The sequence below is a fragment of the Tursiops truncatus genome, chromosome X (genome assembly GCF_011762595.2).
Source record: "Tursiops truncatus isolate mTurTru1 chromosome X, mTurTru1.mat.Y, whole genome shotgun sequence".
Lineage (NCBI taxonomy): Eukaryota > Metazoa > Chordata > Mammalia > Artiodactyla > Delphinidae > Tursiops > Tursiops truncatus.
The window spans coordinates 105,420,219-105,437,035 of NC_047055.1; the positions used below are offsets into that span (position 1 = coordinate 105,420,219).

Sequence of the window (16,817 nt, forward strand, 5' to 3'; positions counted from 1 at the left end):
TGTGCCTGAGAAAAACGCTGCCAGGCCCTAGACGAGCCCAAGGATCTGGTAGGTGCTCAGGCCACTGTGAGAGTGGGAGAAGAGATTCCGTCTTCTTCCTCATTGCAAAGCTATTTCCCAAAACTCACCTATTGCTTGGTCATGTTGCAATCCACAGGGTCAGAGAGCCAGAGCTGTTTCATACACTGAGCCCATCTACAGAGGCCATATGGATGAGAAGGTGGTTATACTGGTGTACTACCTGTTGTACAAGCATCAAATGAAAGAGCCTATTACCAAGGCAGATATGCTGAGAAATATAATCCAGATTTATAGGAATCACTTCCTTGAGATCCTCAAGAGAGCTTCTGAGCACCTGGAAATGATCTTTGGCCTTGACCTGAAGGAAGTGGATCCCTACTGGCACATCTATGTCCTTGTCAACAAGCCAGAACCAAGCTATGATGCAAACCTGAGCGATGATAAAGAGGTTCCCAAGACAGGCCTGTTGATGGCTGTTCTGGGTGTGATCTTGACTAAGGGCACTTGTGCCACTGAGGAGCAAGTCTGGCAAATATTGAATGGGATGGGGTTATATGAGGGGAGGAAGCACTTCATTTTTGGGGAGCCCAGGAAGCTTATCACCAAAGATTTAGTGCGGGAAAGGTACCTGGAGTACCGCCAGGTGCCCAACAGCGATCCTCTGTGCTATGAGTTTCTGTGGGGCCCAAGAGCCCACACTGAAACCGGGAAGATGAAAGTGCTGGAGTTTGTGGCCAAGATCCATGATACGGTCCCCAGGGCCTTCCCATCCTGGTATGAAGGGGCTTTGAGAGATGAGGGAGAGAGAGCCCGAGCCAGGGCTGCAGCCAGGGCTGGCACTGCTGCCCTGGCCAACGTGCGCTCCAGGGCCATAGCCAGCAGCTCCTCCCACCCCAATAGAGTCTGAGGCAGATTCTTCACTTTGTTGTTAAAAAGAGAAGTCCACATTCTAAGTAGTAGAAGGTTGGGGTGGGGCTGCAGACAACATAGTGTATAACATATATTTGTGTTTCTGTTCTATGTAGTAACTTGGATAATTTTTTAAAATATTGTTCCTTTTAGTAGAAGGTTTAAGTAGCTTCATAATCCAAATCTATGAGTGATGTTGCTCAAACACTGATGGCTGTGAATGAGATTTAAGAGTAAGAGTTTTATTATTTTGTAAAACTAATTGGAAAAGTTCTACCTTATTTAGTAATTTGGAATAAGATAACATGGCAATAGACGAGGCATTTCCTTGGAAATGTGAAAAACTCAACAATGTAATAGTTGGGGTCAAGAAATAAATAAAAGATGATAAATTCTTGGCTTCATTTATCACTTTTGGTCTGTTATTTCATAACATGATATATATATATAAATAAAATAATATTGTAATAAATATTGTAATAATAATATTTATTATTATTAATATTGGAGAAATAATATTGTAATAAATTAGACCTCTTTTTCAGTGGCCCACTTTTTTCTCCCTTAACAATAATTAAGCATCTAATCTTTGCAAAGCTCCCTGTTAGTATGGGGAATACTAAGATGAACAAGAACCATTCCTGCCCATAGAATTTTAAAGTAGAATTTTAAAGTCTTGGAGCAGCTATGACGTTAGGAATATTGTAAGATATTCCCTACCACTAAAATGACAAGTCAAAAGATGGTGTGAGGACTTGGGGGTTTTAATTGTAGTGAAATGTAAATATCCCATGGTAAAGGGGTTTGAAACCTTGGGAAACTGCAAGCCCTTCAGTGGGAGGTAATTTTAATTAAGCTGGGTGGTCGGTCAGATGAGTTTGTTTGAGTGGTAGGCAGAGACTAAAATCTCAGATGATGTGTCTCAGATTGAGAGACTAAAGCCTGGAATGAAAAGCTGCTTTTAGCAGTTGCTTCAAGACCATGTATAAAGCAGAGCGATCTTCACCTGGGGCGGAAGTGGAAGAGGGCCTGTGCTCTTTTTCCAGTGTGGGGGAACACAGTCCAAAAAATAGGTGATTTGTGCACATTATAACAATGGAGTGTCTGAGAAGTAAGCGTGATACTTATATGAGGCGGGATGCTCAGAAGCCACTGTGCTGGCAATCTTTGCCTTGGGCTGGGAGAGACATAGTCCATCCAATAGATGGGCATTTTAATTAGGTTATCTGGGATGTAATTTGGTAAACTCTAAGCTAGAACTAGATTTGTGATGGAGGTAAAGTAACTGCAAACACAAGTGTTTCGGATGGAAGGGAAGATATAAGGGAGGGATGGAAATAGCCTTTGACACAAATTTCAGGAATTTTGAGTTGCATCAAACTGGGTAGGATCCCCCACACCAGTAATAAATAATATATCCTAAGAAAATTTATACAGCAAGTAACTTAGTTTAACATGCTAAGCAACGTATTGGCTGATTTCTTATGCCATATCCTAGAGAGCTACAAATTCTATGATATTTCCTGGATTGAAAAAAAAAATAAACCAGAGGGGGAGGTTAGTAGGTTTTAGGGTGAAAATAATTATAGTAATAACTAAAGTTTAGTAAAACCCAATAAATGCCAGAGAGTGTGCCAGTGTCTTGCATAAGTTACATTCCAACATTCCTATTTACATGACATATGTGAAGCAAGAGCAAGAGGACTACTCATCAAGTCCATTTCACAGATGAAGACTCTGAGGCTCAGAGCGTTTTGCAATTTTCCTGAGTTCACCTGGCTTGTAAGTGACAGAGCTGGGACCAGAACCCTGGTCTGAATTCCTCTAGAGCCCACACTGTTCCACCCCTCCCAGCCTGAGGCCAACTTTCTATCTTTTAATTCATTTCTCATTACTCCACAATGTCTCCCGGGAAATAAAAAAAAGAAGTTATCTGCAGCCAATGTACTAAACCCAGGTGTATTAATAAAGTGAAAATGAGAATTAAACACCAAGTGAGGACTATCTATGGCCTGCATTTGCCTAACGTTCTCCTGCCCCTATCCACAGGGTTCTTTTAGGGCTGATTCTACCCAGTGCTGGTACATGGGACCAGATCCAGTCCTTTCCGAATTACATCGCTCTTCCCCTGGGTTTTCCCCAGTGTGCCCTCATGCCCACACCTGGATCCTAACCTGCTGTCCAGCTCTCCCCTGCTTCCTTTTATAAGGCTGCACTCTACTCCCAGTGGAACAGAAAACCCAGAATCACCCACCTTTCCCCTGATTTAGAGCATTCCAACTCCCTGCAGACATCCCATCTGTCCCATCCCTGACTGTGGAATCTCTCTTCTAGCAGCAGCCCCAACCACTGTTGTTTACTTTGGAGGTGAAGTTTAGAAGTCTGCTCATCTGCTCTGGGTGCTTCCACCACACTTTCAAAATTTTTTCCAAATTGGCTTGTGAGTAGATTAGGCACAGGATCTACAGGTTCTTGCAAGATAAACCTGAAGTTAGAAGGTTTTAGAAAGCAGACAATGTTAGAAAGAAAAGAGAATTTAATCTGCTGACTTATTTGAGACTGGCCACTGAATCGGTACACTGATGAGTGAGCTTAACTAAGTGGCAAAGAACCAAAGCCTCCCTTCTAAATGGTAGATGAGGAAGGACCAAGGAAGTCACTGTGTCACAACCATCTGCCTAGACTGGATTCTAACAGACCCTGTAGCCCTTCCAGAAGTTTATGCCAGTATTCCACATATTGCCACAAATTTAGCAGTTTACAACAACACAAATTTATTCTCTCACATGTCTGTGGGTAAGAAATCCAAGTTGCGTCTGCTGGTTTCTCTGTTCTGGGTTTCACAAGGCCCAAGTCAAGCTTTCAGCTGCCAGACCTCTCCTCATGAGTTCTGGGAACAATTTCCTTCCAAAAGCATGCAGGTTGTGACAGAACCCAGTTCTTTGTGATAATAAGACCAAGGCCCTGTTTTCTTGCTGACTGTCAGCTGGAGCTGCCATAGTTTCTCCAGACCTCTCCCCCGTCCTCACATGTGGGCCCATATATTTTGAGTCAGCAATTAAACTTTGAATCTTCCTCACGCTTGGCATTTCTTGAACTTCCCTGTCTGCCACATCTCTCTTCTGCAGCAAGCCAGAGAAGGTTCTCTGCTTGTAAGGGGTCATGTCATTAGATTACCTGGGGTCCAGCCAGGTATTCCAGTATAATATCTTTATCTTAAAGTCGCTTGCATAACCTTACCACATCTGCAAAGTGCCTTTGGCCATGTAACATAACATATTCACAGGTTTCAGGGATAAGGTATGGGCATCTTCATGGAGCAATTATTCAGTCTACCAACAATATAGAACATAATCTCCCTGGTGGACATGCCACCTTTGATAAGAAAAAAAAAATTGACCATCATTTTCCTGACTCTTGCCTGTATCTGCCCAAGAGGAAAACCCTGGTTTTCCAGTGTGCCTAAAGACACCTGTACAAGTGTTCAGGCATGTTCATCAGGTGATGGGCAGCAGAGGCTCACAAGCTGTGATTTTTGACCACGCAGAAAAAAGAAGAAGAAAAGTTTCAGTGTATTGAGACTACTGTAAAGGTAAGTGCAGAAAGGTACTATTTAGTGACAAAAGGTGACCGACACTTCCCTGCTGAGATTTACAGTGTCCTTTAGGAAACTGGTGTGAGCCTGTATCTGAAAACACCTGTCACATAGCAGACACTAGAAAAAGTTGGAGTGTTGCAAGGCAATTTTTGCCTTCTCAGAAACTTCTCCAAGAATGAAGAGGGCTTTTGTATACAAATTGTAAGCGTTGTACTTTACTGATGATCTCCTACTCCATTAACTGTTTGTGGAGAGATTGCAAGACTGTATCGTCCAGTCCACTTGTATTAGAAAGGGTTTTGTGACTACCCTTGCCACTGAAATATGAACAGAAACAATGTTTGTCCTTCTCAGACCAAGGCATTTGACAGTGTGCTACCTCAATGCTTTCTGTTCAATTAAGCAGCAAATATGCAAACCTGTGCTGAGATTTGGATCCATACGGTGGAAGCAGCCTGGATCCCTGGGTCACGTGACAGCAGAGACACTGGCTAACCAAGGCAAGCTTTATGTGTAGGAGAGAGAAACTTTTGAAGTGTTGTCATTCAGGTTTCCGGCTTCGTCCTACATTTCTGCTAACAGATACTTTATCTGAATAACACACAGCTACAATTATTTCTGTTGTCCGTCTTACTTAAATATACTAATTACAATAGAAATACTGCATATATTCTTGATGCTACAAAAATATGGATGAATCCAAATCCCATTCCTTATTTCATCCTCCAAAATTCAGCCTTACTCACAGGTAACCATAATTTTTCAATGCTTATATATTATATTAAAATATATTCTGGGCTTTTTTCTTACATAGATATAGTACGAAAATTCAACGTGAGTTTTTTAACACATATAGATAATGATATAAATATTGTTTTGCCTCTCATCCCTGTCACTTAACGAAATGAGCGCAGGATTTTCTGTGAAAGCACATATGGATCCATCTCAGTCTTTTAACTACCCCCAATAATTCTAAAGTGTGTATGTGCCATAATTAAATTAACCATTCTCCTTCTGATGGGCACATAAGTTGTTTTCCAATTGTTGCTATAACTAATAGAACTGATACCAACATTGTTAAATATAAATTATTGGGCAAATGTGTATTTTTTCTTATGGAAAGACATAGAAATGAACATTGGGTTGAAGTGGAAATAGTGTATTGATTGTAAATTTTTATGAATATCACTGCTATTCTGTTTCAATAATACTGTACCAATTTCTACTCTCACATATTAATGTATATAAATATCATAAACTCACAAGCATTTTGTTTGATCAACTTTAAATGTTGATCAATCTTTTATGTGAATATATATCCTCAATGTTATTTTATTTTGTATTTCGATTTTCTAATTATTTTACTCAAAAAATAATTCCTCATTAATTAATTCCTCATCCATACAAAGCAGAATTTTTGTAAGGTATCTTGAGTACTGGGATATCTCTGGGTACATGTTTTAAAACTCTATGTCAATAAGATTCTTTTCAATTACTTTAAGAAGCAAGGATTTGGTTAGAATGACTAGATCTCCAGGAAGAGTCTAGACAGGATATCCTCAACTAGTAAGGAGCACCAGGAGGCCTGGCTGGTAAAGAAATTTCCAGAATCCATGAGAGAGGCCACATACTAAACCAAGTCCTGATAGCCCAGGGCAGGCTGGCAGTCAGGGTTCTGAATTCAGAGTTCGGCAGATAGTGGAAAAGGAAACAGAAGGACAGAACATGGGGAATCTTGGAGGGTCCTGGCCAACTTCCATGAAAAAGCTTAGAAAATCTATGAATCATTACCAGCTTAAAGTTGTAAAGCCATCTGAGTGGGTAGATCTACTGGATGAAAGGACCAGAGGCTTGCCTGATACCCCTCCCTACCTTAGAATCTCCCCTGCTCACTGTCAGTCAGGCAGAGTATAGATAGCTCACCCCCTGTCAGGCAGTGATAATATTAATGAATTCTGGGAAACCTACATCTCTTCACTACTCTGGAGGTTCTGTGCATCCTTGCCAGTGTACCAGGGCTGAAAGCTCTCTTGATGCCTGATGACAAAAGCTATTTCTTCTGTGTACAGAGCCCTTCCAGCACTGAAGTTGGGGCTAGAACATTAAAAAATAATCTAGATGCTATCCCCACCTTAGACTGCCTCCCTTGGTTCCTGAGTTCTTTGCAGCCATAAGGCAAACGTGTATTCGGTAGTCTATGTTGTCACCAGATACTCTCTGGGGTAGGCAGCTGGCACCAGGTATGTAAACATTTTGCAGACTGGGTGGAGAGAATCATTGCAAATGGTGCAGATTGGGAGTTTGGGATTGACATGTACACACTGCTATGCTTAAAATAGATAACCAACAAGGACCTACTGTAAAAAAAAATAAATTAAAAAAATGACTGGAGTTGATATGTGATGTCCAAGTTGTTGTAATAACTCCAGATTGATTGAATTAAACATTAAAATTAAATTCTGTGTTAGCTATTCTCAACATTTTCAATAGTTTTCTAATTACAGAAAAGTTGCAAAGGTAGTACAGAGAGTTCCCTTATACACAGCACTCACTCTCCCCTATTCTTAATATCTTACATTAGTATGATAAATTTGTCACAACTATTGAACCAATATTGATACCTTACTAGTAGCAAGAGTCCATACTTCATTCAGTTTTCCTTCATTTTTTTCCTAATGTCCTTTTTCTGGACCAAGATCCCACCCACAATAGCACATTGCATTTAGACATCACTTCTCTTAGGCTCTTCTAGACTGTGACAGTTTATCAGACTTTCCTTATTTTTGATGATCTTGACAATTTGGGGGAGTATTTGTCAAGTATTTTGCAGAAGGTCCCCTCTATCGGGATGTCTTTGATATTTTTCTCATGATTAGACTGGCATTATGGGTTCTTAAGAGGAAGGCCTCAGGAATAAAGTGCCATTTTCATCACATTATATCAAGGGCGCACTATCAACATGACTTAACAACTGATGATATCACCTTGTTCACCTACCTAAGGTAGTGTTTGTCAAGTTTCTCCACTGTACAGTTACTCTTTCCTCCTCCTTTCCATACAGTACCCTTTGGAAAGAAGTCACTATGTTCAGCCCACTTAAGGGGTGGGGAGTTATGCCCCGCCTCCTTGAGGGTGGAGTAGCTATATAAATTATTTGGAATTATTCTCTACATAAGATTTTTCTATTCTCTCTGATTTATTTATTCATTCAGTCACTTATATATAGCAATGTAGACTTATGGGTATTTATTTTATACTTTGGGTTATAATACAGTATTAGGTTTATTTTCCCACTCATGTTGTTCCCTTGCTATTAGAGTCTTGTTGCTTTTAAGCCCTCTCAGAAGATAGAGCTTAGAAAATGTCTGTATACTAGCCCATGTACCCATATATATCTATAATTATTTATACATCTGTCCATTTGTATCTATATTAAGGTACACATGAGTCATACTGATGTCTCCAACTCTAATCTAGTATCACGTTGATTCATTCTAGCCTTCCCCCCTGCTTACCTTTGTGAGAAAATTGGCTCCAACTATCCGTATACTTATTTACTCAATCCCAGTATACACGTATATTGATTTCAGATTGTTAGCCCATACTCTTCTAAGAACCTTACCAACTAGAATACAGTATCTATATACAGTTCCTTTTTTCTTTAGTCTTACAGTATCCACTCATTTCCAAAGTTACTTAGGTCAGCACTCCTTTTCCCCATACTCTTCATTGATGTTATTTCATACGTTTGTAAACAGCTAGATTTTTTTTTTTTTTTTTGGTCATAGTCTGCATTCCATCCTGGGATACCTAGATCTCTGAATTGATTTTTTATTTGCATACGTTAAGGTTCACTCTTTGTTCTCTAATGTTCTATGGGATTTAAAAAATGCATAGTGTCTCATATCCATCCTTACAATACCATAAAGATAGTTTTACTATCCTAAAAAATCCCCTGTACTTCATTTGTTCAACCACTTCCCCCCGACAAAAAAACATCTAGAAACTACTGGCCTGTTTTTTGTCTCTGTTGTTGTCTTTTCCAGGATATCTTACAAATGGAATCATATAGTATGCAGTATTTTCAGACTGGCCTCTTTTGCTTAGCAATATGCATTTAAGGTTCATCCATGTTATCCCGTGAATTAGGAGTTGATAGTTTATTACTTTTTATTGCTGAATAGTATTCCATTGTATGTATGTACCACAGATTATTTATTCACTCACCTATTAAAGGCATCTTGGTTTTTGGTAAGGTAATTATGGATAATGCTGCTATAAGCATTTATATACAGTTATTTGTGTTGACATTAAGTTTTCAATTCAATTGGATAAACAGGAGCACAATTTCTGGATTGTATCAGAAAAACATGTTTAGCTTTTTAAGAAACCACTAACCTGTTTCCAAAATAGCTGCATCATTTTGCATTTTCAACATCAATGTGTGAGAGATCCAAATGCATCCTTGCTAGCCTTTCAGTAGGTGTGCACTGGTAAAACATTGTTGTTTTGGGCTTCCCTGGTGGCGCAGTGGTTGAGAGTCCGCCTGCCGATGCAGAGGACACGGGTTCGTGCCCCCGTCCGGGAAGATCCCACATGCCGCGGAGCGGCTGGGCCTGTGAGCCATGGCCGCTGAGTCTGCACGTCCGGAGCCTGTGCTCCGCAACGGGAGAGGCCACAACAGTGAGAGGCCCGTGTACCGCCAAAAAAAAAAAAAAAAAAAAAAAATTGTTGTTTTAACTTGCATTTCCTTAGTGCCAAATTGTGTTGTGCATCCTTTCACATGTCCATTTATCATCTGTCTATCTTCTTTTGTGAGATATTTGTTGAGATCTTTTGTCCACTTTTAAAATAAGGTAATGTATTATTTTTGTAGAACATCTGTAATAACACAAACTGGGAGGCTTACAACAAAAGGAGTTTATTCTCTCACAGTTATGAAGGCCAGAAGTCTGAAATCAAGCTGTCAAAAGAGTTGGTTCCTTCTGGAGGCTCTAAGGGAAGATCCATTTCCAGACCTTTCTTCTACCTTCTGGTAACTACCGAGCAATTCTTGGATGTTCCTTGGCTTGTAAATACATCTCTCCAATCTCTGCCTACACCTCCATATTCACATGCCTTTCCCCTCTATGTCTGTGTCTCAATTCTTCCTCTTTCTCTTATGGGACCTGTCCTTGGGTAGATCATCCTTAATCCAGGATGATCACATCTTGAGATCTTTAACTTAATTATATCTACAAAGACTTTTTCCAAATAAGGTCACATTCATAGGTTTCAACAGTCTCTTTTTAGAGACACCATTTAAACCACTACTGGTTCCTTGTTTTATTATTGTTGAGTTTTAGGAGTTCTTTGTACATTCAAATACAAGTCATTTATCAGATATGTGATTTGCAAATATTTTCTCTCAATCTATGGCTTAGTTTTTCATTCTCTTAACAGTATCTTTCACAGAGCAAAACTTTTTAATTTTAATAAAGTCCAACTTATAAGTTTTTTCTTTTATATATTGTGCTTTTGCTATTGTATCTAAAACTCATCACCACATCCAAAGTCATAGATTTTCTCCTGTATTTTCTTCCAGAAGTTACATAGTTTTGCAGTTTACATTTAGATATATACTCTATTTTCAGTTAATTTTTGTGTAAGGTGTGAGGTTTGTGACTAAGTTCATTTTTTCCCATATGAACATCCATTGCTCTAGCACTGCTTGGTGAAAAAAATTATTTTTCATTTGTTGATATTTGCCTTTGTACCTTTGTCGAAAGTTAGTTGACTATATTTGTGTGGGACTATTTCTGGGCTCTCAATTCTCTGGTTCAACGACCTATTTGTCTATTTCACCAATACTATGCTGTCTTGATTACTACAGCTTTATTTTAAGCCTTGAAATAGGGTACTGTGAGTCTTCAAACTTCATTCTTCTTTTTCAACATTGTGTGGGGTCTTCTAGGACCTTTGCCACTTCATATAAATATTAGAATCAGGTTTTTTTTAATTTCTACAAATAAGTTACTGGGATTTTGATTGGGACTGCATTAAATGTATAGATTAAGTTAGAAATAATTCACATCTTAATAATGGTGAGTCTATCAATTCATTAACAGAGAATATTTCTCCATTCATTTAGATCCTCTTGGTAAGTGTCTTGTAGTTTTCCACAAATCGATTTGGTATATATTTTGTTAGATTTATAGTTAAGTATTTCATTTTTTTGCATTGGTAAATGTTTTTGCTTTTTTAAACTTCTAATTTCAATTGTTAATTGCTGGTATATGGTAAAGCAATTATACTGTTATTAGGTCCAGGAGGCTTTCTTTATAGATTCTTTGTGGTTTTCTACATAGACAATCATTTCCTGTGCAAAAAGTATATAATTGTAATTTATCCCTTTCCTATCTGTATACCTTTTTTTTGTGTGTGTGTGGTACGCGGGCCTCTCACTGTTGTGGCCTCTCCCGTTGTGGAGCACAGGCTCCGGACGTGTGCAGGCTCAGCGGTCATGGCTCACGGGCCCAGCCGCTCCGTGGCATGTGGGATCTTCCCAGACCGGGGCACAAACCCGTGTCTCCCGCATCGGCAGGCGGACTCTCAACCACTGCGCCACCAGGGAAGCCCTCTGTATACCTTTTATCTATTTGTTATTGTTTGTCTTGCACTGGATAGGACTTCCATCATGATATTGAACTGGAGTAATGAGAGGACATCTTTGTTTCATTTCCAGTCTTAGGGGGAAAGCATTCACTCCCTCATTATTAGGTATAAGGTTAGCTCTAGGTTTTATGTACCCTTTATCAGGTTACAGAAATTCCCTTCTAAACCTACTTTTTAAAGTTTTTATCCTAAATGGGTATTAAAAATTTCAAATTATTTTTCTACATCTATTGGTATGATAACATTTTTCTTATTCAGTCTATTATTCTGATAAAATCACTAATTGATTTATAAATGTTATATTAGGCTTGAATTCTGGAAATGAGCCCTACTTGGTAATAATGTATTACTCCTTTTACATGCTGAATTCCATTTGCTACTATTTTGTTAAGGATTTTTTTGTCTATGTTCATAAGTTTTCCTCTCCAGTAATATATTTATCTGGCTTTGGGCTTAGGGTGATGCTGGCCTCATAAAAAAAACAGAGTGCTTCTCTCTTCTTCTATTTTCTGAAAAAGATTGCACATGATTTGTATTATTTCATCCTTAAATATTTAATGGAATTCATCAATGAAACTATCTGGGCCTAAAGATTCCTCTATTTAGAAGGTTTTTAACTATTAATTAAATTTCTTTCATAGGTGTAAGGCTCTTCAGACTATTTCAATTTAAATGAGTTTAGGTAGTTTGTGCCTTTCAAGGAGCTAATCCATTTCATCTTTATCAAATTTGTAGACATAGAGCCGTTCATAACATTCCATTTTGACAAAAATCCTTTTAATGTCTCTGGGATCCAGAGTGGTGATCCCTCTTTTATTCCTGATATTGGTAGCTGATGTCTTCTCTATTTTCTTTCTTGGTTATCCTGGCTAGTGACTTACCAAGTTTATTGATGTCATTGAGGATTTTATGGATTTTCTCTACTGTTTTCTTATTTTAAAATTTCATTTATTTATAATTATTTTTTATTATTTCCTTTCTTCTGCTCATTTTACGTTTAATTTGCTCTTTTTTCTCTAGTTTCCTAAGGTGGGCTCTTAGGTTATTTGCATCAGAGCTTTCTTTTTTTTCTAATATTTGCATTTAATCCTCTAAATTTCTCTCTAGGCAGTAGTTTAGTAGCAATCCACAAATTCTGGTAATCTGTATTTTCATTTTCACTTATTTCAAGAAATTTTTAGATTTCAAGAGAAATTTTAATTTTAAAGAAGAAATCTTTGATATAAATTTTAAAGAAATCTTTGATTTATGAATTATTTATAAGTGTATTGTTTAAGTTATAAATATTTGGGAACTTTCCAGATATATTTCTGTTATTGATTTCTAATGTCTGCTGTGATCTGAGAACATATTTTGTATGATTTGTATTCTTTTAAATTTGTTAAGGTGTGTTTAATGGTATTTTATGGACAGAGATATGGATGAAAATGTGGTGTATACAGTAGGCCCTTATTAGTTATCTATTTTATGTATAGTAGTGTGTATACTGTATAGCACAGGGAACTCTACTCAATACTCTGTAATGGCCTATATGGGAAAAGAAGCTAAAAAAGAGTGGATACATGTATATATATAACAGATTCACTTTGTTGTAGACCTGAAACTAACACAACATTGTAAATCAACTATACTCCAATAAAAATTTTTTAACAATTTTAAAAAAGAAAGAAAAAGAAAAGTTGGTCTAGCTTGGTGAATGTCACATGTAAGCTTGAGAAGAATGTATATTCTGCTGTTGTTGTTGGATGGAGTAGTGTATGATGTCAATTAGGTCAAGCTGATTGTTAGGATTGCTCATGCCATCTATATATTTGTAATGATGTTCTGACTTCTTCATCTATCAATTACTGACACAGAAGTGTTGATGCCTGCAACTATGACTGTATATTTCTTCTTTCAGTTCAATCAGTTTTTGCCTCATGTATTGTGATGCTCTGTTGTTAGGTGCATATATGTTTGGGGTTGTAATACATTCTCAGATAATTGATCCTTTTATTATTACATAATGTCTCTTCACATCCCTGATATTATTCCTTGTTCTGAAATCTGCTTTGGCTGAAATTTATATAGCTACTTTAGCTTTTTTTGACTACTTTTATCATGGTATATCTGTCTCTATCCCTCTACTTCTTTTTAAGCAGTCTACTCTGAAGTGCATTTTGTTGAATTCAAAGGTGAAATGCCTAACTGAGATACAAGAAACTAAAATAAAGTTAGACAAGCATGCATCATGAGACAAACCAGTGATGAGTCCCATTCAAACAAAATCAGAGCAGATACTAGTTCATACCACAGCCCCCATGAATGTGTTTCTATTTAATAGAACCGTACATTAACAGTAGCAACACAATGACCACAAGAGACCATAAGTGCACTTGAACTTTTAGTTAGTTCTAGCTAGGCTCTGACAAGTCTACCATTCTTTTTTTCACCAGCCAAGTAAACAAAAGAATTTATCTGTTAATGTCAGAAACCTTAAAGTTCTTTATTCAGCTGAAAATGACCACAAGTAAGGGTGCATTTTCTAGCTTCCTGCTTCCTCAATACAGATTTGCCTAACAGGTTAATTTCAGCGTAACAGAAGGTGTCATCTGGCTGGCTGCACCATGTACTGGTGAAAGGAACAAGTTTAACGTGCTTTGTGCTCAGGTTGCTAAGCTTCTTGGCTGGCCCTGTCTTGCCCTGCACCTTGGTTCTCAGCATTCTGAGACTTGGTCAGCTGAAGATAAAAGAAATCTACCAGACAGTTTAGAGGTATGTTCTTAACAAGATAATCCATCACATCATCTAAAGACTCCTTCTTTTTCTGTAGCTGACTCTTGCTTGAGTGCTTTAGTTCAATTACAATATAGATTTATTCCAATTACAGTAAGCTGGTTATGTGTCTACCATGTATGTGAATTTCCCTTGCTCTTGTTTTAATTAATAGACATTATTTTTAGAGCAGTTTTAGACTTACAGAAATATTGAGCCGAAAGCACTAGTTCCCATATACCCCCACCCTGACACACACACACACAGTTTTCCCTATTACTGACATCTTGCATTAAGTGTGGTACATTTGTCACAATTAATAAACTAATATTAATATATTATCATTAACTAAAGTCCATAGTTTACATTAGGGTCATTCTCTGTGTTGTAGACTTTGACAGATGCATAATGTTATGTATCCACCATTACAGTATCGTATAGAAGAGTTTCACTGTACTAAAATCTCTCATCCTTTTGCTTTTAACCTATCAGAGTCTTGATACACAAATGGGTTTCTCATAGATAGCATATAGTTGAGTCTTTTTTAATTTATTTTTTAACCACTGTGATAATTTCTGCCTTCTAACTCGTGTATTTAGAGTATTCACATTTAAAGTGATTATTGATATATCAATAGTTTTATTAAAATCTACTATTTGTGTAACTGTTTTCTATTTGTTGCATTTGCTCTTTTTTATATCCTTTTTTATGCTCTCTGGTATTAACTGAGCATTTTATATGATTCTATTTTATCTCTTTTCTTGATATATCGTTCATACTTTTCTTTAACCTCTTCACTGGCTTTCCTAGGGTTTACAATACACATTTCTAAATAATCTTAGTCCACCTTCAAGTAATATCATATTGTTTCACATGTAGTGCCGATTCTTTATAACAGAGGATTTCTAATTCCCTCCTGTCTCTTGTGACATTGCTCTCGTTTATTTTACTTGTCCATGTGCTACAATCACCTAGTCCATTGTTACTATTGCTGCTTAAAACAAACATTTTTAAATTAATTAAGAATGACAAAATTTAAAGATTTCCTTTTATCTCCATTTATTCCTTCTCTGACGCTTTTCCTTTTTTATACTCATCCGAGTTTCTGATCTATATCATTTTCTTTCCACATAATGAATTTATTTTAACATTTCTTGCACAGTAGATCTACTATGAGGCCTATGAGGCAATGAATTGACTCCGGGTTTTTTTGTCTGTCTGTTTGACTGAGAAAGTCTTTATTTCCCCTTCTCTCTCTCTTTTTTTTTTAATTTTGTTGGATACAGAATTCTAGTTGATACTTTTTCTTTCAACATTTTAAGGATTTCACTTCACTCTCTTCTTGCTTGCATGCTTTCTGATGAGGAGTTTGCTATAATCTTTATTTTTTTTCCTCTTTAGGAGACGTGTCTCTCCCCGCCCCCAACTTTCTTCAAAATGTTGTCTTTGCCTTTGGTTTTCTGCAGTGTGAATACGATATGCCCAGGTATAGTTTGTTTGTTTGTTTTGGTATTTATCTTGGTGTTCTCTGAGCTGTCTGGATCTATGCTTTGGTGTCTGTCATTAATGTTAGAAAGTCCTTGGCCTATTGTTTCAAATGTATTTCTACCCCCATTCTTCTCTGTCTGGCATTGGAATTATCTGTATATTACACCTTTTGATATTGCCCCATGGTTTTCGGGTGTTCTGTTAATTATTTTGTTCTTTGTTTCTCTTTTTGATTCAACTGAGGAGGTGCAATTCACCTATCTTCAGATTCACTGATTGTTTCCTCACATGTGTCACATCTACTAATGAGCCTGTCAAAGGTATTTTTTCAATTCTCTTACTGTATTTTTGATTTCTAGCATTTAGTTTTGATTCTTTCTTATACTTTCCTTCTCTCTAATAACATTACTTATTTAGTCTTGCATATTGTCTATTTTTCCTATTAGAGCTCTTAAAATAGTACTCAAATTTATTTAAATTCCTTGTCTGGAAATTTCAAAATCTGTAAAGTAAAAACCTAACAAATGCTAACTGGATCAATATTTACCACTAACTATTATGTTTAACCTCTAACTATTAATGATTGTTGATTCTGAGTGTCAGGTATATTGGGTTCATTTTACTCTTCTCTGAACGGTTGTATAACATTAATAATTTCTCTAGTGAAAATGTTCATTATAAATATCATATCTTTATACCACATTTTCTTTCTCCAATAATCTGTTGATGAGAAATTGCTAAACTCATTTTAATAGGTGTGCTGACCTTCATACAGAGACCAAATAATGACACACCAAGAAAAAAAATCACTTGAGCTAAGCTCACTTATGTAGAGGCATCTATCCTAAATAAATTCATGGCATATCCAATACAGCAGTGAGTAAAGAGGCTGACTTCAAGAAATGCAAAGATATTATAACATTACAAAAAATTGTCAACTGGACTTTCTCTATATTAATAGATTAGAGAATAAAATGTATTTGATCATGTCCAGGGGTGTAGAAAAAGCCTTTGAAAAAATACTTAACACCATGGTTAAAAGCCTTTAGTAAAATAACATTTGAAGAGAATTTTCATTTCCTAAAATCTACAGCAAACTTAGATAAATGTGAAATGTTAGAAGCATTCCCATCAAAGTCAGGACAAAGATACAGATATTATGGTACTGTATCTACTGTTTAAAAGTGGACTGGAATACATAACTAGAAGAATAAGAATATTGAAATAAATAAGAGGAAGGAATATTGAAAAGACAGAGATAATAAATGGCAACAATATAACCCTCTAATTAGAAAATCCCAAGGAACCAGTGCATAAAATACTCAAATGAACAAGAGACTCCAAAAGCTGTTGTATATAAGATTACTATACCAAAATCAGGAGCCTAACCACA

At 37.0% G+C, this 16,817-nt stretch overlaps 1 protein-coding gene across 1 annotated transcript; it reads left to right on the top strand.

The window, feature by feature from the left end:
* The first annotated feature begins 208 nt into the window (after nt 1–208).
* Nucleotides 209–928, top strand: LOC101328930 (melanoma-associated antigen B10-like). Its single transcript, XM_019933811.2, has one exon. It carries the CDS (start codon nt 209–211, stop codon nt 926–928), a length of 720 nt encoding a protein of 239 aa, XP_019789370.2.
* The last annotated feature ends 15,889 nt before the right edge of the window (nt 929–16,817 follow it).